Genomic DNA, 22,948 nt, shown 5'->3' with positions numbered 1-22,948 from the left:
TTTTTTGAGCTCCTTTGAGCCCTTTCGCTTCTTGACTTCGTTGATCTCACCTTGACGACCCGATACTGATGAGCTTCCATCTGTTTAGGATACCACGATTTCTCCTCTGCTCTTATGGCCCAGACGTGTTTTGACGTGTTGGGTTATCCCCATCAACATGATTTAGGTTATTTCTTGGGCTCCGCGTGCCGACGAGCCGCTACTTATTCGGGATGTGAGAGATTCACTCTCTGCCCGATGACTTAGGGTGAGCTTTAAAGCATCGGGATTGTTTCCACACGAAATAAGCTTCTTTTGATTGCCTATACCTCATATTTATGATAATACAAGCGAAAAACCCCTTTTATCGAGAGTTTTTGTGGGTACCCCCAAGATGTAATTAACCAAGTGAGATACGTCCCATTAGGAGTGCTCTTGACCTCAGAGCATGCACCTACATTTGAATATCTGGTTATGGGCAGTCTACGTAGGCATTCGCTCTATCTTGTCAAGGCAGACACTATTAACCTATCCTTGCGAGGTTTATTGCACATAGACTCTCTACTTTTTGTGCTTTCTCTTGTTTGTCATTTTTTTTTGTATGTTCTATCTTATTTGGTTTCTCTTCTCTTTGAATCACTGTTCTGATTCGGGAGAGAGATTTATTTGAGTGAGGGAAGCATACGGCGATCGACAGACTGACGACTCCTTCCAAAATAGAAGAGAGAAGAACGAACGAAAACATGCCTATCACAAACATTCTTATTTTCTTATGTATAAATCCAATTTTTAACATCATATATAAAAATATCACAAATACTTTATTTTTCCAACTGAAATACACTTTTTAATGGATATGGTTTTGACACCAACTCGTTCTTAGTGTAAATATTTGGGTGTTAGATATATAATTACATAAGAATTGTGTGGTATATATGCAAATTTTCCCAGATTATCTTATATTCTTGATTAGCCAAATGTGGCTGTCACTTTGTACTTTGTAGTGATTATATCATTAATTGTCCTTTGAAGAGGTGGATGACGGCCTTTAACGAACTATTAAGTACGTCGTCTGTCCTTGTTAATTTTTTCTTACCCAAACAACTTGGTATTTGGATTCTAGTCTCTCTCTCTCTCTCTCTCTCTCTCTCTATATATATATATATATATATATAATTTTTAGTTCATCTTATATTATTGCTGAATTTTTTCTTGCCTTATAATCTTTATCCTTCATACGTGCTAGAAGATTCGTGGTGCTTGAGTAATGACTATTTATTGTCTTAGCATTACATGAAAAATCAGCATATACATAGGAAATTAAAAAGAAGTAAGCGAAAACAGACACCTCTACTTTTTTGGTGAAAAACTCTTGAAAAGAAAAAAAAATTATGGGGCCTAGCCCAGTTGAAATAATTCATTATGAATAATGAGTACACATGTCCACTCTTGGCTTGAATTAGAGAAGATTAAATTACAATTTTGTCTAGCTGTAGTTTGGCGATAGCAGATTTTAAGGGCCGTAGTTAATTGTCGCGGGGTAATATTCCATTGTGAGTGTTATAGACAGTAGCGGTAGCTTCTGCTTGTCATAGGAGTTGTAGTTGATAACCATGACAGTAGTTGGACAGGTGAGTTGTAGATGGTTGCTTCAGAAGTGTCGGTTGGCCATAAAGGCCATAGTAGATAATTGCGGGAGCTATGAGCCGCAATAATGTCTGTGGTCTAGATTTAAGAGCTGCACGAGTTATGGATCACATTGGCCGTAGTAATGATGAGTAGTAATAATGCTCGTAGGCTGCGAGGGCCGGAGTTGGGAACTGCACAAGTTGTGCTTTATGTACGTCGTAGTTGGTCAAGTAGTTTGTAGTTGTGAGTTGTACTGACGTCCGTAGGCTACGGGAGCCAGAGTAGGGAGCTGCCCGGTGTTACGAGGTGTGTCGTTACCCCATCTTCACATATGTTGTTGCACCATCTTGGGGGTGCGTTGTTACGTCGTCTTCACGATGCATTGTTGCACCATCTTTATGGTCAACTTGTTGTTCGGGATGATGCGCCGCATTGCAGGTTGCTTCATGATTCTGTGACGCCAGCTGTTACTCTGCACAATGCTTTGCAGCAAGCAATGAGCGGTGACTGACAAGTGGTGGTTGGTGGTGGTCGGCTGCTGTAGAAGTAGGAGACAACTTCAGCTCATTCTCCAAGCTTCAGTCTTCTTCAGGTTTCAAGCTCTCTCTTCTCTCTAAAGAGGGGGGTAGGAATTTACTGAAAGAATATGAATCACTCTGATGGAACGACTAGGAAAATTTCCCTTAATCAGACGGTATTTGATGGACATTTGAGTGTCTTAACGATGTCATAATTGTGTGATATTTAGCTCTTTGGATTCGTCTTTGTTGAGATGTTTGATTTGACTATAAGCTTATCATATTCAACATTTGTTTGACCTTCAAATATGCTCAAGAAGCTATCTAACTTGGTTTATTGGCCTTGATTGGGGCTTGATTTGACTCGGATTGAATTAATTTTGGTATTGTTGAGTTCATTCAGTGAGCTAGTCAATTTGACTATAAGTGCTAAAATCATAGCTTTGGGTAACTCTTAATCAAAGTTTGAACATTTCTTGCTCAAAAGATTGTCTCGTGATTCATGTGACATTTCAAGATTCGCATTAGATGTTGGAAATTTATTGATGATATATTAGTTGCCCGCTATTTTTCGACGGGACTAACTTTATTGTTCGAAAATATCAAGATCTGGAGTTTTTATTTTTATTATATATTTTTATTTATTATTAATATTAAGATAATTATAATAATAAACATAAACATATATACAATAGAAAAGTGAACTTAGCTTAGTTGGCTTTCTTCTTTTTGTGTCGTGGCAAGGGGGAGAGGTCGAGTCCTCCATTCCACATATAACAACATTTGTTTTTTTTTTTTTTGAGTAGCAGGTCAGGTTGGATTCAAAAGATAGGAAGAGAGAATTCGGGTAGGCCGACGAATGCAGGATGGTGGTTGGCAAAACCATCGGAATTTGGAACAATGATAATTCGAGCGGAATTTGAACTTTGTAAAATTAATTTTTTTAATGAAAGTTGTTTCTTGTCTTTAATGGCAGGATTCATTTTGAGCCTACAAATAGAGGCCAAAATGAGAAGAAAAATTCAGAAGAGGGAGAAGGAGAAAGAGGGAGAGCAAAGGAAGGAGGAAAAAGAGAGGGAGAGGGAAAAGAAGGGAAAAGAAGGGAAAAAAGTCATCCCCATTTTTGCCTAGCAGGTGATCTGGGAAAAGTCGTTCTGCAAGTTAATCTGACTCTGCCCAGCAGGACTTCCAGGATCTCCTTTCGCAATTTTCTGTCGTGAAGCAGAAGAAAGTCTTCCTGAAAGTTATCCTATCATATACCTTACCCAGTAGGACCTTCGGGATCTTCTTTTGCACAGGAGAATGACATCCTGAACGTTATCTTTGACCATGCCCAACGAGACCTCCAAATTCTTTATTTGCGATTTTTTACCATGAAGAAACATGAGAAAGTCGTCCTGAAAGTTATCTCCGACACTGCCCAACAAGACCGCTAGAATGTTCTTTCGTGATTTTCTGTCGTTAAAAAGCAAGAGAAAGTCATTCTGAAAATTAACACCGACCCTGCCCAGAATGACCTTCAGGATCTTCTTTCGCGATTTTCTGCCGTGAGGAAGCAGGATAAAGTCATCCTGAAAGTTATCTCCAACCTTGCCCAGCAGGACCTTCAAAATTATCGTTTTTGATTTTCTGTTGTGAGAAAGTAGGAGAAAGTCGTCTTGAAAGTTATCTCCGACCCTGCCCAAGAAAACCTTCGGGATCTTCTTTCGTGATTTTCTTTACGACTATTGAGATGACGACATTTCGAGAACCTCGCGCCGCAAAAACCCAAAGGGAGTGCCAAGGCTTTGAGAAGACGATGCCGATACCATTTGAAGGCGAGCTGGACCTCCCTTCGTGGGTATTGATGACCGAGATTCTAGAGATCAACTGCATATTTGGCGAGTACAAGAGAGTGAATAACTCCCTTGCAATAAATATATTATCATTGGGACTTTAGTTGGTGAACTATCAGGATGACTTATTCTCCACGGTGGTTATTCTCTCCCAACAACATTGAGATTTGATGAATGTTCGAGAAGAATTAAGGGACACGTGAGAATTGATGGATACTATCAGGATGATTTATCCTTGTTCTTCATATGCATTCTAAAAGCTTGAAATGCGCCGGTGCCTTCTGAGACTTGTAGCCTTCTGAGATTTTTGATGTGCACGTGTCTTTTAAGGCTTGTAGCTTTCTTATGTTTTTCATATACATGTGTTTTCTAAGGCTCATGTCCTTCTGAGTTCTTTGAGTGGACACCCTATGAATCACTTGCTCTTTTGGAGTATTTCTAGTGAAAATTATGTCCACTACCAGCTTTCCATTGAGATTTGCTTTCTGGATTCATCTTCCAGAGGCATGGTAGCTTCTCATCAAGTATTGCCTCCTGGGCTCGACTTTCAGCGGTTTCGTATCTTCTTATTGAGTCTTACCTCTTGGGCTCGACTTCTAGGGATATGATATCTTCCCATCGAATCTTGGCTCTTGGGCTCGACTTCTAGGGATATGACATCTTCCCATCGAGTTTTATCTCTTGTGCTCGGCTTCTAGGGTATGAGATCTCCCCATCGAGTTTTGTCTCTTGTGCTCGGCTTCCAGGGTATGAGATCTTCCCATCGAGTTTTGCCTCTTGGGGTATTCTAGGGAGATCTTGTCTGTCATTGTGAATTTTTGACTTTTTCCATGTTGTTAGTCAAAACACATTGTGAATCTTGCCTCTTGCGCTGTTACCCCATCTTTGAGATGTACTATTGCATTGTCTTTGGGATGCATTATCACACCATCTTCAGGGTTTGTTGTTGCACTATCTTTGAGGTCAATCTGGTGTTCAAAATGATGTGTCATTTCCCAGGTTACTTCATGACTCCGCGACGTCAGTTGTTACTTTGCACAATGCTTCGTCGCAAGGAGTGGGTGGTGGTCGATGGTGATCAGCGATGACTGTTGGTGATCGACGACGATCAACAAGTAGTGTTTTGCGGCTGCAGGATTATGAGGCAGCTTCAACTCCTTTTCCAAGCTTCAGTCTTCTTCAGGCAGGGTTTGGGCTCTATTTATAAAGTCTCGGTTGTAATTAATGAATGAATATGATTCACTCTGATCGGACAACCCTGAAAGATTCACTTGATGAGACGGTGTTTGATAAATATTTAAGTGTCTTAAAGGTATCATAATTGAGCGATCATTGGCTCGTTGGATTCGTCTTATCGAGACGTTTGATTTGATTATAAGCTCATCAAATTTGTCATCTATTTGACCTTTCGAATATGCCCAAAAAGCTTGCAAATGTGATTTAATGGCTTGATCGGGGCTCGATTTGACTCTGATTTGACCACTTTTGTTACCGTTGAGTCGGTCTCATTGAGCCGGTCAATTGGCTATATATTTATTAAAATTGGAGCTCTGGATGGCTCTTAACTGAAGTTTGAAACATTTCTTGCTCAAAAGATTGTCTCGAGATCCGCAAGATCCATGCCATGTCACAAGATTCATGCTTTAATGTTGGCCTATCAATCCTTGAAAGAATATCTCAATTTATTTGGCTTGAACCTTTTTCCTGCTTCAGTTGGATTTGATAAACTATTCTCCTCTTTGGTATTGTTTTTTCAGTATGATTGTTTCAACTTTTGGTGGTATGGTTGTAAAGTCTAACCGGGATTAACAAAATCGATGAATTACTAAAGGCTCATTTGATTAATTTGTTCTCTCTCTTAATTTTTACATATGAGATTCCATCTGCTTACTCCCCACCTACCATTTTGAATGATCTTTCCCAACTGAAAGTTGGTACTAAGCGCTGCCAATACCATCTCTTTTTTCTGTAAAAAGAGGTTGGAATGTCCGAAATTATCTTACAAGTCAGTTTTAATCTTTTTAAGTTGCCAGTACAAATAACAAATTGTTATTGGTGCGAATTGTCAAATCCTGGACTTCTTAGATTTTCCTCAACTAACATTTAGGTACGGGTGGGAAAAAAAAATATTAAAGAAAATTTTGAGCAGCAGTTAAAATTATGTTAATTCAAAATACGGTGTAGTTATTTTGTTTGAGCTTTTTTATTTTTCAAATATGCAGAGAATTTGAGTAGTACTGGTATGTCGCCAAAAATTCAAATGATGAGGGATGCATCTCAACGTATTTTGAATGATAATTTTAGGAGGCAAATTAAAAATCATTTGAGATTCGATTTTAATAAATTTATAATCAAAACAAACAACTAGATAATAAAAACTTAAAAACACCATGACTATTTGGAGTCGAGTTCAAATATGTCCATATTAAGCATTTGAAGTGTAGTTAGAAGATTTCGAGCATTAATCAGAAGTCTAAATGATCTCTAAAATTGACATGTATATAGTTAATTGACGTGGCTAGATTAGGAGAGAATATTACGCACAAAGTCCGAATGATATATAACAATGTTGTACAAGGAGACTGTATGCATATGGGCCCATCATCATTTAATTTTGAATTTAAGATATTTTACATGTTGAAAGAATAACATATGATTAGAGGAATCAATATAGGTGAGGGAGTCTTTGGGATTTTGACTAAATTTATTAAAATAGTTCTCACAAAAAATATATGTATAAATTGTCGCTTATTCTTCATGTGTGGGGAGAGCAAGATGTGAACTAAGTATGTACTCGTGAGAAGGGCTAGATACTACTATTGAAGCCTAACTACATTCATTTTAGCCCAATTATGATTGTTGCAGCTTAATTTCAGTTGTGGTAGTCAAGCTCTTGCTATGTATAACCCAACTATAATTGCTATAGCCAAATTACTATTTCAAGTTATCATTGCCTAACTATTATCCTTTAGTTGATATTGTTATTATATATACTTTATTATGAAAGTAGAGGAATAAACAATCATTATAATCCCGTCTTCTCCTCCTAGAGAGAAGAGTGAAACTTTATAACTTTAATTATATAATGTATTTACTTGGCTAAATCTCATTTTTTCCCCTTTGAGGATTTTCAATATAGGTTATCATTGAGTTTAACATAAAAAATCAAGTAGGTTATGTTCATGTTCAATTCATTTAAGCGTTGAATTTTAAAAAAAATGTTCAAGAGTGTTTATTTGATAAATTAAACAAACATAATCGAATTCTAATCAAGTCGAGTTCTAGTTATTCATCGAGTGCATTAGTTCATTCACAGCCCTAATCACTTGGTTTATTTAATTTGATGATATTGTTTTGTTTATTGATCCCCCTTAGCCATTTACTGATTTACTGATTTTAGTTCCAAGGCCCTTTTTTTGTTCATTATTTCTAAAATTGCTCTTCAAGTTTGAATTTGGTCTGAGTTAATATCAGTAATTACTATTTTCAAAATTTGATATGTTTTAGTTGGTTCCATCTAAAATTAAAGTTTTGTTTCCGTGGAGCAACCTCTTTATTTCTTTCTGCTATTGCTATACGCTTCTTTAATTTAAAGTGATGTTAAAGAATTGAAGGTCATATTCATAAATATTAAAGTCACATAAGATTTATGTGACATGGATGTAACTACCTCTTTTTTTATTATAGAACATTTGGTGAAAGGTGTGTGATGTACGAAAAAAATATAGCTGCTAAAATAAATGTGGTTTAGATTCAAGTTTAAACTTTTAAGGTCACATTTATTTGCATGATTTTATAAATTATGTTTTGAAAATAAACCTTTTTTTTTTTAATTTCATCATTAATTGATGTTTATATTAATTTTAACCCCTAATAACAATTTTTTAAATCTCTTTAATATCTTAGTTTTCATCATTAAAGGAATAAAAGTAATACGTTTACTATCATATAAATATGTATTTTGTTATACACAAAAAATTCATTAAAAAATATAAACATTCTTTTTCATATAGATTTATTTTGGGTTTGCTATTTAAATGTTCTTTGCTCAATTGTCTTTGAGCGGTTTTAGCTCTAATTAATTAAAGATTTATATAAATAGTATTTATTGTAATTGTTTATATTGATTTTTTGTAATTAAAAAAAAATTGTAAATAAACCGTATGTTAAAATGTTATTCATGATCTAATGAATCGAATGAACCAATTGTCGGGCTCATTTGGCTATTTTTTTAATTTATTTGAGAAGGCATTCATGTTCTGTTCAGTTGCTTTGAGCGCTAACACGTAAATCAACGTCTTTCGATACCTCCCGAAATTATTTCGCCTTAATCTCAAATTTTTACCGTTTCATAACTCAAGTGACAATGCTTATTCGGCCACGAGACTTTTAAAGGAGCTTCCTCTTTCAAATGAAACCATTATCTCATTGATGGTTTCTTCAAGCCCGTTAAACTACTCTGAACATTAAATATTTCATTTCAACCACCCAAATTTTATATATAACATTTTAATTATGTTTTTTTAATTCCAGCCACTCTCCATTACTCATTAATGTAAGTATTGAGTGAAGATTTTCGGTGGTTACAATGTTATATTTGAAGTTTTGGAAGACTAAAATGTCATTTTTAAATGAAGCCGAAAGTAACTGAAGTCGGTCGTCGAGTTCGAAGTTTCGATTGTCCGCACTCTTCTCTCCTCCAATGGCGTAGCAGATCTTGCACGCGATCCCGATAATCACGAAAATGTCACCCGCCCCGGGGCTTCTTCCCTCCTCCCCCTCTTCCCTACTCTACTCCAAGGATAAGAAACCGCGGTCCTGGCCCCTCCCCCCCCCCGCCGATTCCCTCTTCACTTTCGCGCCGAGTTTACACCTTTTTTGTCGTCTCCGTCTTCTTTTTCGCCGCCAGCCTCTGCGGAACCCCGCCCCCCCCCCCCGGCCGCCCGCCGAGAACCGTCACCGTTTTTCGATGCGGCCGTGCGGAGGACTCGCTCAGGACCTACCGATCCAAAGTCCTCGGCGAGGAGGGGATTGCGGCGAGGCCGAAGATACTCGGATTTGTCGGGGTGCAGACGGGGTTTTCCTCACGGGATCGTCGCGCGGCTCTGCGGAGCACTTGGTTTCCGGCTAGTGTGGAGGGTTTGAGACGGTTAGATCCGAAATCCTTTTACTGCGGTTTTTGATCTGGCATTTAGAATTGGAGAATGATTTAGTTGTTGTCTGGCATGCTTTATATTGGGGGAAGGAAAATTTTTAAGCGAGATGTTAAGATTTGTGAGCCGTGATTTGATTTGCATAGTGTAGTTGTTTTGAGGGGATTGGCATTTTGATGAATGTGGAAGTCGGTTAGTTTTAAATTTGGAGGTCTTTTCTGCAGTATAGCCATTTTGGTTGGATTCTGCGTATTTATAAACAACAGTTGATGATCTTACGTTTGGAACAATAGATATAATAGTTGTTGACGATCTTAAGAGACAATTTCAATTTAGTTTTGGAAGAACATTTTAGAGGTACCACTTTTGTCATGAGAAATAATGAGAACCTTGTGTTTACTTCTCTTATCTTTGTGCATGCATCAAGTCGCATTGGAATTTGGAAACTATGCTTTCAGAAAGTTAATCTGTGTTTTATGTGGTTTCAAAGGCAAATGCGAAGAAATTGAAATGAACTTTGGTGTTTTTTCCCCCTTTTTTGAGATTTTGTTAATTGGTGGAGTGAATGTTAATGTTAAATTAAGATGAATGAAACTTTCTTTGAGAATTCTCTGCTAGAATTTATTCCTGGCGCCCAATTGACACAAGCTTTATGTACCTAAGGGTTTTATGCTGCTTTTTAAATAAATAATTATGGTAATTTTTTTCTATCTTCAAGGCATTGGACCACAAATTAACTTAGCAGATGAACTTACATTCGCTAGAAAAGATCCATGTTAGGGTGTTAAAAAGCATTCTTCTATGTTGATGAAACATTCTCTGACTTGGAGGTTTTGAATAGTGATCCGTAAAACATGAGAGAAAGAACCTATTATGAGTTACATGTTCGTGTACAGGAAGGGTGGATGTGGAAGCTACACCTAGTGCTTTTCAAGGTTTCCTTCATCCATCTATTTATATGGGTGAATAAGGAAACACTTGCTAAATGAAACATGTGCCAAGCTAATATTCCCTCTTCATTTGGAGAATAAGCGGATTCCAAGGAATTTAAAGGAAATGTATCTATTTGTTCTTCGAATTCTTATATAACACATCCTCAAGTCTTATCACTTCTAGGAAAGAAATATTTCGGCCGGGTGTTCGAAAAGAAAGAAATTGAAAATGAAGCAAAAGCTCTAAGCTTTGTATCTTAGGGATTGAGAAAACATTTGAAAATAACATTATATGCTTAAATATAAATAAATTCTTCTCCAAGTGGAAAGTAATGATTTTTTTACTGTTAAAATGGAAGGCCTTCATTTTCTGTTATAATTAATCAGTGTAACATATTGCTTAGTTAACGTGAATCAAATCTAATTTGTGATCACCAAAATGAGTTTTCTGAAGGATTACGTAGAATTTATTGTATTATTAAATGCTTGGAACAATTACTAGAGTTGTATGAAGGGATGTAGGGGTTGAGAGAAGGGCAGGAAAGCGACTTCATTAAGTAGAAGAAAGAATTTATTGATATAACTTACAAGATTAGTCGGTGATGAACTAGCCCTTTCATCGCTTGTTAAAAATTGGGGTGCTGTCAACTCATTTTCTTAGATTCTTAGTTTTTTTTCTTTTTTAGTTTAGAACTATGTATATAACAATTGGAAGGAAACAATGATTCTGTGGGTGTATATTTAGTATTAAATGTAGTCAAGGAAAACTGGAAGATGTAGGGAACCCTTGCCACGCCCCTTGGGCTTCCGTGGTTTCATCTGATATGATACCTAATTGTAGCGGATGCTCAATGTAGTAAGAGGCCATAATAGAGCTGGCAATAATGAAACTATTAGGAAAGCTTGTTTAAAAATTTTTGTCTACTTCATATGCTAGCATATTAATTGTGTATTTGTCGTGAACACCTAACAAAGTTAATATCTCCACTTTTAATGCCCCCCCAATCTTGCCATGTGATTTTTGCATTTTCTTGCAAGATATATCTATAGTAAGTTATTGAATATGTGAATCATTTTAGGTCTGCATGTGAAATGTGGTTTCCTAAATAACACATGATTATAAGTTTCCTTTATTGTGTGTAGGTTGGTTATTATGATGCAAATCAAGCCTTGTTATAGCATTTTCTTTCCTTGGGGTTATAGTTCTGATTGGCTTGGATGTTTTGCGTACTTTTCTTTCCGACATAGTTTAGGTTGGCTTTTCTTAAAGAGTTTTGATGAAATGATGTTGTTTAGGTTGGCTTTTCTTAAAGAGTTTTGATGAAATGATGTTTTAGCTTTGAAGAGTTTGGGAAGATCACGTACATCATAAGAGAACTAGCAGTAAAGCAATTGCATTACGATCTTACGCTCTAAGTATGAGTATTACTCTCAAATTCATCAAAGGAAAAGCTGACAAACTTGCCATGTAGTTAAAATTGGAGAAAAGGGAGTCATCTTAAATTATATTTCAAAAGTTGTGTGCTATATTCTACATTTATAAGGCTATATATAAGATTTACATCATGAAGCAAAGTGAAAGCCATAGGAGCACAAAGAGGCATAAAATTTTGTGAAGAATCAAATTTAAATAAAGTTACATAAATATATGAAGTATAACATTTGTATCTTCATTTCATCACATTATGTCAAATAAGGGTAGATTTTCATCACTTGAACTTTCTCTCATCCCCTTAATTGGGCAAAATTCTCTCTATTGTTCTTGATTTATTTGGGGAGTTACACTAAGGAGATCTCAAACATAACTTTCATGTACATATAATCTCCAATTTTGGTAAAAAAATCAAAAAGGGGCTAATGGCATGACATCCATATCATCATGCGTGGACTTAATGAGAATTATAATTAAATATGATGATAATGCATACAAAATCTCTATTTGGCCCAACTTATTTTTTTCTTAGAATAACAAGGTAATTAGGATAATAAGCTTTTATACGGCTATGCATTTATGATTTGAATATTTTTATATAATACTTTGGGAATTCATTCATTCATTAAGACAAATTAATGCTTTCCAAGTTGAATCAACTTCTTCTATTTTGATATTCTTGTGCTAAATCAAAGTTGTTAATGCATATAGTTATGTTGTATCTGTATGGTTTACCTATTTTTCCTTATCTTTATAATCTTTTTATCTAAGAATATGTTATAAATCATTACTACTATCTATTAGGACACATGTTACATTTTAGCATATTCATTACTGGTTTTATATCGTTTGCTTTTATGCATAGGAAACTAACTGCTAATTATAAGAGCTTTAAATCTAACATTGATGTGATTATGAATCATGTGGAATTCAAGCTGGGTAATAAAGTTATGATGCTTTTGAATCCTAAAAGCTTCATAGAGGGATCATGAAGAAATCAAGTATCAGAAAGACGAAGCCATATAAAATTTTTATCACATTGAGATAAATACTTATGAAATGAAAATTTCAGGAAGCTCTAATATTATTTCAAATTTTAATATATTTAGTTTGACTTTATTTCATAGACACGTGACTAATGCCATTGAATTTTATCTCCTTTCATCTTCTTATGAATTCACTTCCGGTTCTTTACCAAATAATTTTACTCATCTCCTTTCATAAGCTATGTCATATACGTGTATTGTGTCCACCTTTGATGGTGGATATATCATATATTTATTGTGTCTTGGGATGACATACTTAATTATGATGATTTATGAATTATCTTGTAGAAGTACAATAGTTTTACCCATACTTATATGACAAATATCACCTATTCATTTATCAGAGCCAAATACTTTCAAATTGGATGGAATGGTGCAACTGAAGGCTAGTTTCCTTTCCTTGAGATTTTAGGTTCAATCGACTGTGTATTTGACATGCTTTTCTTGCCTTCTATAGCTTTTGGGATTGTTGCTTCAATCATTATATGCTCCGGCCACTTTGCAATTTTTCCTATAATGCACTTCTATTGTTTGGAGATATGCTTTTGTTCAAGTTCCTTTGCATTTACCCTTTATGCTTCTTTGCATGTTTTTCTTACACTCCTGCTACAGTTTCCCTTACACTTGCTGGTTTCCTAACGCTTTGCTTGTGGATTCTCTTGTTTGCTCCATTGGCTGTTGTCTAGGAACGATTTCTCCTTCTAGGTATTCTCGTCTCTTTATGGGCTTCCTTATACGACCATATACAATGCAAAAAATGGGAAAACAAAAGTTTATTTGTACAATTTGTTGTTAGCAAAATTGAAACTTTAATAGTTTTTTATTGGATCTTAGAGGCTTTTGAGGATTTGCTTATTTTGTGTTCTTTTTGGATTGTTTGTAGTGCTCTTGGGGTATTTAAATTCTTTTGAAACATATATGGTGAAATTAAGTTTAGTTCTTCTCAATTCTTGTGTTGTTAGAAGTAGATCTTTTGACACAAACCTTGATGACTTCTTCTGAGTGTGCGGCCCAGATCTACCCTTAGTAATTTCTATCCTTGTTCTACTAAATTGTTTTAGTTATTGTTCTGTGTGATTACAATTTTGTCAATTGTGATACGTGACAATTTACTTATTTGTGGTGTGAATCTTTGGCATTGCTGAATTTTATATTCATTTTTGAGTTTTCTTGTGAGATTTCAGATTTTTTGGAATATGAATTAATATTTGGAAATTTGTGACTTCTTTTGGTGACTAATCTTTGCTAAAAGAGAGCTGCTATTCTCAAAGCCATGTATGAATAATTTCTTTTAGTCTTTTCCTCATTTAGTACTGGTAAATGTTTATGAGGCTGTTTATGGAAAGGTTTATCCTGATATATATGGACTCTTAATTCATATTCATATGGCTTGTTTGTTTGAATTTTTCCAGTCCATACCTTTAAAAATGAATAAAAGTTCATCATCATGTCAGCGGTGCTACTTCATGAAAGCTGTTACATTTATGGGTTAGGTTATGTAATGTGGGTGTCAGCAATATTTTTTTTCCTTTAATGATTTTTTTCCTATATCTTTATTTCTAGTTAGGGTTATTTTTATTTGGAGATTATGTATATGTTCTTTTGTTATTTTGAGACTTTAGCTATTGATTTTGTGTTTTGGAGACTTTATTATCTGATTTATGCTCTCTAGAGTATTATATCATCTTTCTTTTGCAAGTGGTGTATCTATATCTTGCTCATAAATATGGGGGGACTCCTCTTGGCAACCGCGCCTCATTAGAACCACCATTTTTTTTGTTCTATCTGTTATATCCTCATTCAAATGTCGTCGATGCCCCATATTTTCACTTCCTATTCCACGACCACTTCCCTATTAAATCCTCTTCCTAAACATTTTCTAGCAGCCCTAAAACGGTGTCATCATGATTCTTTATTTACTAATTATGAATAACCTTAACTTGTCATTTATGTCATCAGTAATATGCTAAAAAATTGTGTTTGTCTGGGGCTGACAAACCGTGTATATTTGTGTGCGTGTTTGTGATTATCAGATGCCTATTTGTTGATTGCTTAATGTTAACAGACAGCAACTTGGATGAGAATATGTTGATTTCCGGCTTCACATGAATGCTAGGTCTTTCTTTTTTGTATAAATTGCAACGATTTGTTTACTTTATGATGGGTTTTTCTTAGATTTTTTTCAATCAAATGGATAAGATGGAAGCTAGCAGGCTGCCCCAGGGATTAGAAGATACATTATACTTCTCTTTAATATGCATTCTTGAAAGACCAAGCTGTAAAGCAAGACGAATGTTTACTTGAACTGTGCGCCACAGCTATTTGATACATAAAACTATGACTGAGCGCCTATTTATGTCCATTTTTTTAAGCTGAGTGTAGCAAAACCACAAATACTTGTCATGCCACTAATTAAACTTGAGGCCATATGCTATAACAGGATTATCTAAATATTCACTGTTCTACTTTTGTTAGTAAGTTTTTAGGATTTTTTTTTTTTTAATATGGTATACTACATCGGTATTTTGACTTCTTATTGCTTGTTTGCAGTTTAGAACAGTCTACTGGATTAGCTTTCAGATTTGTTATTGGACGAACGAAAGATAGAAAGAAAATGGCTGATCTTAAGAAAGAAGAGGAGAATTATCATGATTTCATGTTTATTGATGTAGAAGAAGAGTATGCAAGGCTGCCTTATAAAACGTAAGGGTTGAGGGCCTCTTGTTTCTTGATTTTTGTTGCTACCCATGTCACATGTCACAAGTGCAAACTCTACCTTTTAGGTTGGCATTTTTCAAAGCAGCATTCAATCTTTTTGATGCAGAATTTTATGTGAAGGCAGATGATGATATTTATCTTAGACCTGGTATGCTATTTGGTTTTTAAGCATTGCTGTTATTTTTCCACACTGTAATGCTCTATGTTATCATCAACTAGACCGGCTTGCTACTCTCTTGGCTAAGGATCGTGCCCATCACCGCACTTATATTGGTTGCATGAAAAAGGGCCCAATAATAACGAATCCAAAGTTGAAATGGTATGTGGGCCTTGATCTCAAGAATTTATGGCTGGGAAATAAAAGCACCCAACTATTAGGCCAAATGTGCTGCACACTTTGCTGCTATTTAATTTTCTGTTCTTCAACAATATGATGCTCTTGATAGTAAACAATGAACTGATTTTTCTTTTTTCTAATTTGTAAATTAAGGTATGAAAGCTCTGGTCATCTTCTTGGGAATGAATATTTCCTTCATGCATATGGTCCAATATATGCCTTGTCTGCAGAGGTGGTAGCTTCTCTTGCAGAAGCAAGAAATGAAAGGTTAGTTCAGTTACTATTTTTTATTATATCTGATATTAATTCTAAGTGTTCGAGTCAGCAATTTTCTGTTCAAAAAGACACCATTTATGTAGGCCAGCCTCTTTGAATTCATGTTTTGTTTTGGTAGGAGATGGGGGCATTTAAATTCACAATCTGACTCATTGTAACTGGTTGTGCTGTTGAAAGGCAATTCTAACTCCGATGGACATGCCATTGTTTAAAACCCTATTGCGTTAGGGAGCCCAAAAGAAAAAATCTCTGCTTTTTCCATCTTTTATGTTTGGGTGTTTGAAATTAACAATTAGTGGAATAATACCAAAGAACTTTTTTAATTATAAAAGGACATTAGAATTGTATAATAGATTTCCCTGAAGCTGCCTAATATTTGCTAAAATTAGGTTCTTATTCAACCCTTGAACATATGTCAAGTGGATATGGAGTTTTGTTTTCTTCTTTTTTTTAAAAAAAAATTTGGGTGACTAGATCATTTTGGGACATAACATGCATACCTTTTAATATTTAATTATGTCATTTTGCTGCATGAAGTGCATTCATTTTAAGTATATGTGATTTTTTTTGGGTGATTAAATAAGTTTGAAATATAACCAGCATACCCTCTACTTTTTCATAGAAAAGTCAACTTCAAAAAAGCAAAATTATAGCCTTTCTTTCTAGTGATTACCCTCTATTAGGTTTTATCGCCCATTTTACAGGGTATTCTATCTGGGCTAGAAGACTACCATATGGTGCATTGTGGGAATATGTCTTTTTTAATTATTTATCTTATTATTGAATATTCTTTTCTCCTTTTGTTTTTCTAAATGCATCAGTCTGAGAATGTTCGACAATGAGGATGTAACCATAGGTTCTTGGATGCTTGCTATGAATGTCAATCATGAAGATAACCGGGCAATATGTGATCCCAAATGTACACCCAGTTCAATTGCTATATGGGATATACCAAGATGTTCAGGTGAAAAGAATCTTTTTTTTTTTCCCTATTACTTGCCCGCATGTCATGTAAAATTTTCATTCATGTGGATTTGGTTTGCACACTCTTAACACATCATATTCCTTCCATTTTCATTTTGCCCATCAGTCGCTATTATGAAGTCAAAAAATAGCATGATGATATTCAAAGTGTTTTATGTACTGAATTGAAGTTTAAAGGCAAATTTGCTAAATTTACTACCCTTTATTTCTTAGTGTATGAGGCGAGTTGATCTTAAAGGTATGTAGTTGAGTATATACTCATAATGCAATTATTTTGCATCCCCTAGAAAGCATTATTGGAAATAAAGGTGATGCAAATTTGGAAGTTTTCATTTATTGGAGATGTTAAATCATGTGTGATAATATTGTCTATGTTTTTATTTGTTGTTTCCTTTTTCTAATGTTCTATGATGTTGATGCCTATGAGAATAAGATTTATTTTATACTATTTTGTTTACTTTCTGGATTTGATTTTCTACTACAAGTTGTCTAGATTCAGCTCTCAAAGGACGCCCCAGTGCAATTTCTTTCAATTCCCTACTTCAGCACCTATTTGATTCTTTACTTCAACATATCCTTACTTTTGGTTTTTGGATTTCTTAGTTCAATACTTCTATGTTCAGATCTAGTGTAATTCTTGTTTCCTACCATAGTTTGGTGAGTAGTGTAGCTTATGGTTGTAATTTCTGCTGATTTGGAATCTTAGTTGTCTTTGCAGTGGAATCCCCTATTTCATGCTGATTACCATTTGCTTAGGTTGATTCCTTCACATGCCATTGTGATTTAAAACTCTCCCACATGACACCAAACGAGATCCGAACATGTCAAACAAGTTAAATTTGGATATAAGTGGTTGATGTAGATTCTCATTTTTAGAGCAATAAACTAATGTTTCATTAATAGAAGAACTAGTTAAATACAGGAGGAAGACAAAACTCTCCTTTCAATCTCCCCTATCTAGCTCCCCTACTCTCTAAATCTTTGATTCTCGTCTTTCAGTATATGAGGCAGTCTCTCAAAATGATTGATGCCGAATCATTCATTGTGCTTCATTCCTCCTATACCATTATTTTATAGTGACAGTGAATGTGGTTGCATTGAAATGTAGGAAATTTTAATTATAAGAAATCATGATTACAAAATTTGAGGTGTCAGTGCTGATTTCAACACCATCTTTATGGTTTGCTGGAGCTAGGCTGGTATTGTAACTGCTTCTTGGTCATGGGTTATCACTCTTGGGCTAGTATCTTTTCAATATCGTTGCAAACTTTCTCCCAACCTCTCCAATTATTCTCGACTTCATAGGTTTATTTCTGCAGCATACGGATCTTCTTGGGGTTCCTGTAGGAAACATTGCAGGCGGCTTTAAATTCCCCCTTTAGCCTGCTAGTCATACAGTTGAAAGCACAAATGAATAATTACCTACAGCTGACAATTGCTTGAGCTCAAATTTTCCCAGCTCGATTGATAACACTGATGCTTAAGTAGATCCAAGTATCCCAACTATACTACGTTTAGGTAAAATAACATCAAAATCAATATCTGCACCTTCAGCAATTATTATGATTTTGTCAACTGTAGGTAATTCTTTCAAATTTGATTCTGACACTAGTGTTTCACTAGGAAGAGTCATTTGGATATATCAGCCATTATTTCAGCCAATAAAGAAATTAATCCTAGAATTCTTCTCAGAAAACTGTTATTTTCTTTTAAGAACTTCTAATTCTTTCTCTAAAAAATTCTCCGTCTCTCTTGGCCATCATATACTGCTTATTATTTTAAAAACATGTTTGATTGTGCTAGTGACAAGTTTTAGAGATAAATATATCAGAAAAATATAGCTTCATCCATCAAAAAGGAAGCTAAATCATGTTTTTCAATAAAGAGAATCAAGATAGATTCATCTACAAAAAGGATGCTACATCCCGTTGTTCAATAAAGAGAATAAAGATACAAAATAGCTTAACCATGCCAAGGTCGTTTGTATTTTGGGAAGTATGGCTTGAATTGATCATCAAATGAAGGCCACTTCTCAGATTCTCCAACTTCTTTAGGAGTTGCTCAATACTTTTCTATTTATAGCCTTTTATCAGAGCAATCTCAGGTGCCAAGGGTATTATCTTATCTCACAATAAACATTCATTCCTAGGATTTATTTGGATACCTCGCCAAGAAATTGGATTCTAGTAATTTATCAGCCTAGTGATATCCAAGTCATGAACAAAAAGAATTTTTATTTTCAAATACTCGATCTTCGCCATGCTTCCAAAGTCGTTTGCTTAGGATTTTGTGACAACTTAGTCTCGTTAAATTCACTCCATATGTATGGGTATTCGCATTGTTTTAAATATCTTTTGAGTCAGATTTAAAAGCTGAAACTTCTTTTGCATTGTCTTCAAGTCTAGGCTGTTACAATTGGTCCAAGACATCCAATTTCTATTGGTCACAAACAATCTCATTAGTTAATTCATCGATATTAACAGCTCGGGGAGCATGCATCACAGGAGCATTTGCGGTAGCTAAGATTTCCTTCAACCTTTTGAAGTGAGCGATTTCTTAAGCTCTGAGAAACTATGCACTTCAAATGAGAAATTGAACAATTATTCGAATGCATATTTCTTCAATAACACGTTTTTTTTCTTCACTAGTTGTACCAAATATTTCACATGCCGGGATGCTTGCACCTCTTCAGAGAGGTAAGCTGTTGGATTCACAATAACATCATCTTCCCCGTTATCTTCTTCAGATTTCATAGGAAGTTGGTCTTTCTCATATATACTTTCTTAGACGTGGATGAGATATCTGGGTGTCCCAATTGTCGAATATCATCAACTCATTCTTAGGAGCAACAGTCTCATCAACAAATATTCTTCATATTCCACACAACTTATAACTTCGTTAGAAAAAACATCAATGATTCTTGCAGCCTCATCAATTTGATTCTTTGCAGTAGCAACTTCGCCAGATTTTCTCCATGCCTTGTGAGTGGTGCGTAGACATTATAACTGTAATTTTGGCATTGGAACTTTTACGCCATCCTCTACAACCCCTCTACTTGGTGCATGGATGATATTTGTGGTCTCTTCATTCTGATAAAGATTAAACAAGGCTATACAAGGATTGGGACTAAGAAAGAAATAAAGAATTATATATTTTGGAATCATATCTTATTTATGGAATTCCAAGCTGATGAAATCATGGCCATACTCCATAATACCATTAGAAATTATTTTTGGAAAATATTGGCCGAGAACAGTCTTATTTCCACTTGGAACAGCATATGATTGAATCACTTCATCTTTTAGCGGATGTTTAGGATAAGGCCAAGGGTATAAATGGGTATGAGGTGGGTGTTTTGTTGTCATAAATGTTTATCGCTTCTTGTATTCTAGTGAGCGGGGCTTGTGAAAATCAACAGTGCATAGAAAATGTAGAAACCAAATGAGCAATTCCGTACCAATAATTCTAAAACCATATAATGTAGGAAATACTCATAATTAACTAACATTAGCGGTATAATGGCCTTGAAAATAGTGTGGGGAGCTAGCCATGAATTCAAAGAGGATATGAAAGGAGGGTAGATGTAAGACATACATAGTTTGGGGAATGCAAGTAGGGACATTTACATGCGTACCATACAATTCCTATCCATTTACATATCTACCACCTAAACTTTTATTTTTAGATTCATACGCCCAATTTTTCATAATACATAAAAAATATAACTATTATTAAATTTTATTTTCATACATAATTACTATAAATGTAAAAGAAAAAAATCAAAGTTCAGGTGTTATATATGTAAATACATAAGAATTGTTTTATATGTAAATCTTCCAAAAAATAATACAAGGAGGTTGAACTACACAACTTGGCTCACCAAAGTCACTAGAGCACCTGTTTCTTCATATAATGGATGATTCGTAAATCTTATGAAATCTTCATTGCATCAGAAAAATCACTAAACTAAAAACTTAGTAATCAGAAAAATCACTTCACAACACTGAATTTGTAATGATATGATATCTAAATGATTAGACATCATTTGCATCTATTTTATCTTACTAATTTATGTACTGGATCTCCAGCAAGGCAGACTTTTATGCTGTTTTAAAATGTCGAGGCAATTATGCAGGTTTGTGTAACCCTGCAGTTCGTGTAAGGGAGCTGCACAATATCAGCATGTGTTCTCAGAGCCCAACTCTGCCGACTGAAGAGGACGCGTGAAGATTCTGACTCTATACATTCTAATCTGGAAGGTCTGGTATGGTTCTAACAACGAACCCTTTCACTTCTGAAATATGAGCTTCTGAAGTAAGTTTTCAAGGCATGCCATTTCATCAGTGATGGAAAATGATGGTTGGGTTTTGAGTATATGTCTGATCTCCCTTCGGTCTGGGTGATCTTCTTTTTTCATTTTATTTTTTCTTTATATTTTTTGGGAATTTCGGGATTATATATATTTTTTATTCTATGCGTTCAAAGAAGATGCCTCTCCGGATGTTGTATTTATTTCCTTAATTTTACCTGTAATGTAATAAACAAACTATATCCATATGATTTTGTAAATAGTTAAATGACATTTTAGAATTTTTACAAAATGACATACATAAATGTTGCATCATTTGTCTGTGAATTCACACAATCAAAGAAAGTTGAAATAAGGAGGGTTTTGAACTAGGATAAACGGATAAAAGGATAAAAATGAGTGAAAATTGAGCTTTTTTTTAATATATTGGTTTCCTCTTCAAACAATATAGTAATCACCTTGGCTTATACATTACAAATCAAATTACCATTATAGACAAATTTCGGGAAATCTTTGATCTATAACTCGCCTTCTTTTGATTGGGGCATTAAAATTAATATTAGCCTAGTATAATGCTCTTTGATGTGTGCTTGTAAGCTTTCTAATATTTTGAGTGCTCGTCTACTTATTAGTTTGTTAGTGATTTTAGAATTTATGTTTTAAAAGTTGAGTGACTTATAATGTATGTTTGTATGCGGATTTGATTTATATTTGAATACAAGTGATTGTTGGTGTTTTTGAAAATTCCATATTGGTAATGCCTTCATTTGAATATTAGTGATTTTAGAATTAGGTATTTGAATATAACCATTTCATATAAAATTTATTTTCTCAGGTTTAGCTTTTTGGTAAGGCCAGAAAAATTATTACGTACGCCCGCGTCCGGACGCAATAATCTCTCCAATTATAGGGCGGGTTGATATTCTTGTGTGATTTGATCTCATGGGAGTTGGGGGCGAGTAGACCTCCCATAGTATAGATGCATTATTCAACCATACAATATATAAAAGCATTCATTTACTCAAATCAATGTATTTGCTTCAACAACCCAAAATCTTGAAACTTCTAAATACCAAGAATAAATGAGAAAGACGCAGTGAGACTCCCATATTAGCACTAATAAGCATGTCCTTGCAAGATTGCTGCTATATACAAAATCCCACTGGTCTCTAGAGAACTTGTTACCATGCAATGTCGTTGAACATATCTCCGACTAGAAAAGTCTAGAACCCGATTCCAGCCAAAAATATTCGTAGAGGGGATTTATTTATTAAACACTCCTATTTATAGGTTTGATGCTTAGTTATTTATTTTTTTGTATAATATTATAAAACATAAAAATATAAAAAATATTAATCTATTTAACGTGAAATGTTTCTACATGTATAGGCTTTTACATCATTTAGGCATCACAACATTATATATGTTTACATGTGTTTCTAAATCTCTCTTCTAAAAATAATTAAAAAAAAAAAAAAGAAGCTTTGCATTTTCCATTTTATAATTTGTGTTTGCAGTTTATGTAGTTTGAAAATAATTTGAAAATGGAAGAGAGACGTGATTTAAGCATATAGTTTAATTCAAATTTATTAGAACAATTATTTGATGAAACACTAATCTTGACAAACTCTAGAAAAACTCTAAACCCCCAAAAAAAAAAAAAAAAAAAAAAATCAAACATGCACACTAGAAATAAAATCTGCATGGGATCATATATATGACCACCATCATCTGTCTCCAAACAATATCAGCTCATCCTTTATCCGCCATTCCACCAATCGCCATACATGGTCATGAACA

General features: G+C 34.7%; 1 protein-coding gene across 2 annotated transcripts in view; it reads left to right on the top strand.

The window, feature by feature from the left end:
• The window catches only part of LOC110026836 (probable beta-1,3-galactosyltransferase 12), a 46,692-nt gene extending 25,509 nt beyond the window's left edge, over positions 1-21,183 (top strand). For both annotated transcript variants that reach the window (XM_020728002.1, XM_020728003.1), the window contains 6 exons: positions 15,075-15,227; positions 15,308-15,390; positions 15,462-15,561; positions 15,733-15,846; positions 16,677-16,819; positions 20,975-21,183. In XM_020728002.1, the coding sequence (XP_020583661.1) occupies positions 15,075-15,227; positions 15,308-15,390; positions 15,462-15,561; positions 15,733-15,846; positions 16,677-16,819; positions 20,975-21,066 (685 nt within the window). In that variant the 3' untranslated portion in view covers positions 21,067-21,183. The remainder of the gene's footprint in view (positions 1-15,074; positions 15,228-15,307; positions 15,391-15,461; positions 15,562-15,732; positions 15,847-16,676; positions 16,820-20,974) is intronic.
• The last annotated feature ends 1,765 nt before the right edge of the window (positions 21,184-22,948 follow it).

This window comes from Phalaenopsis equestris, unplaced genomic scaffold (genome assembly GCF_001263595.1).
Source record: "Phalaenopsis equestris unplaced genomic scaffold, ASM126359v1 Scaffold000402, whole genome shotgun sequence".
In the NCBI taxonomy this organism is placed as follows: Eukaryota; Viridiplantae; Streptophyta; class Magnoliopsida; order Asparagales; family Orchidaceae; genus Phalaenopsis; species Phalaenopsis equestris.
The sequence above is the reverse complement of the archived record's forward strand: the minus strand, read 5'-3'. Positions and strand labels throughout refer to the sequence as shown.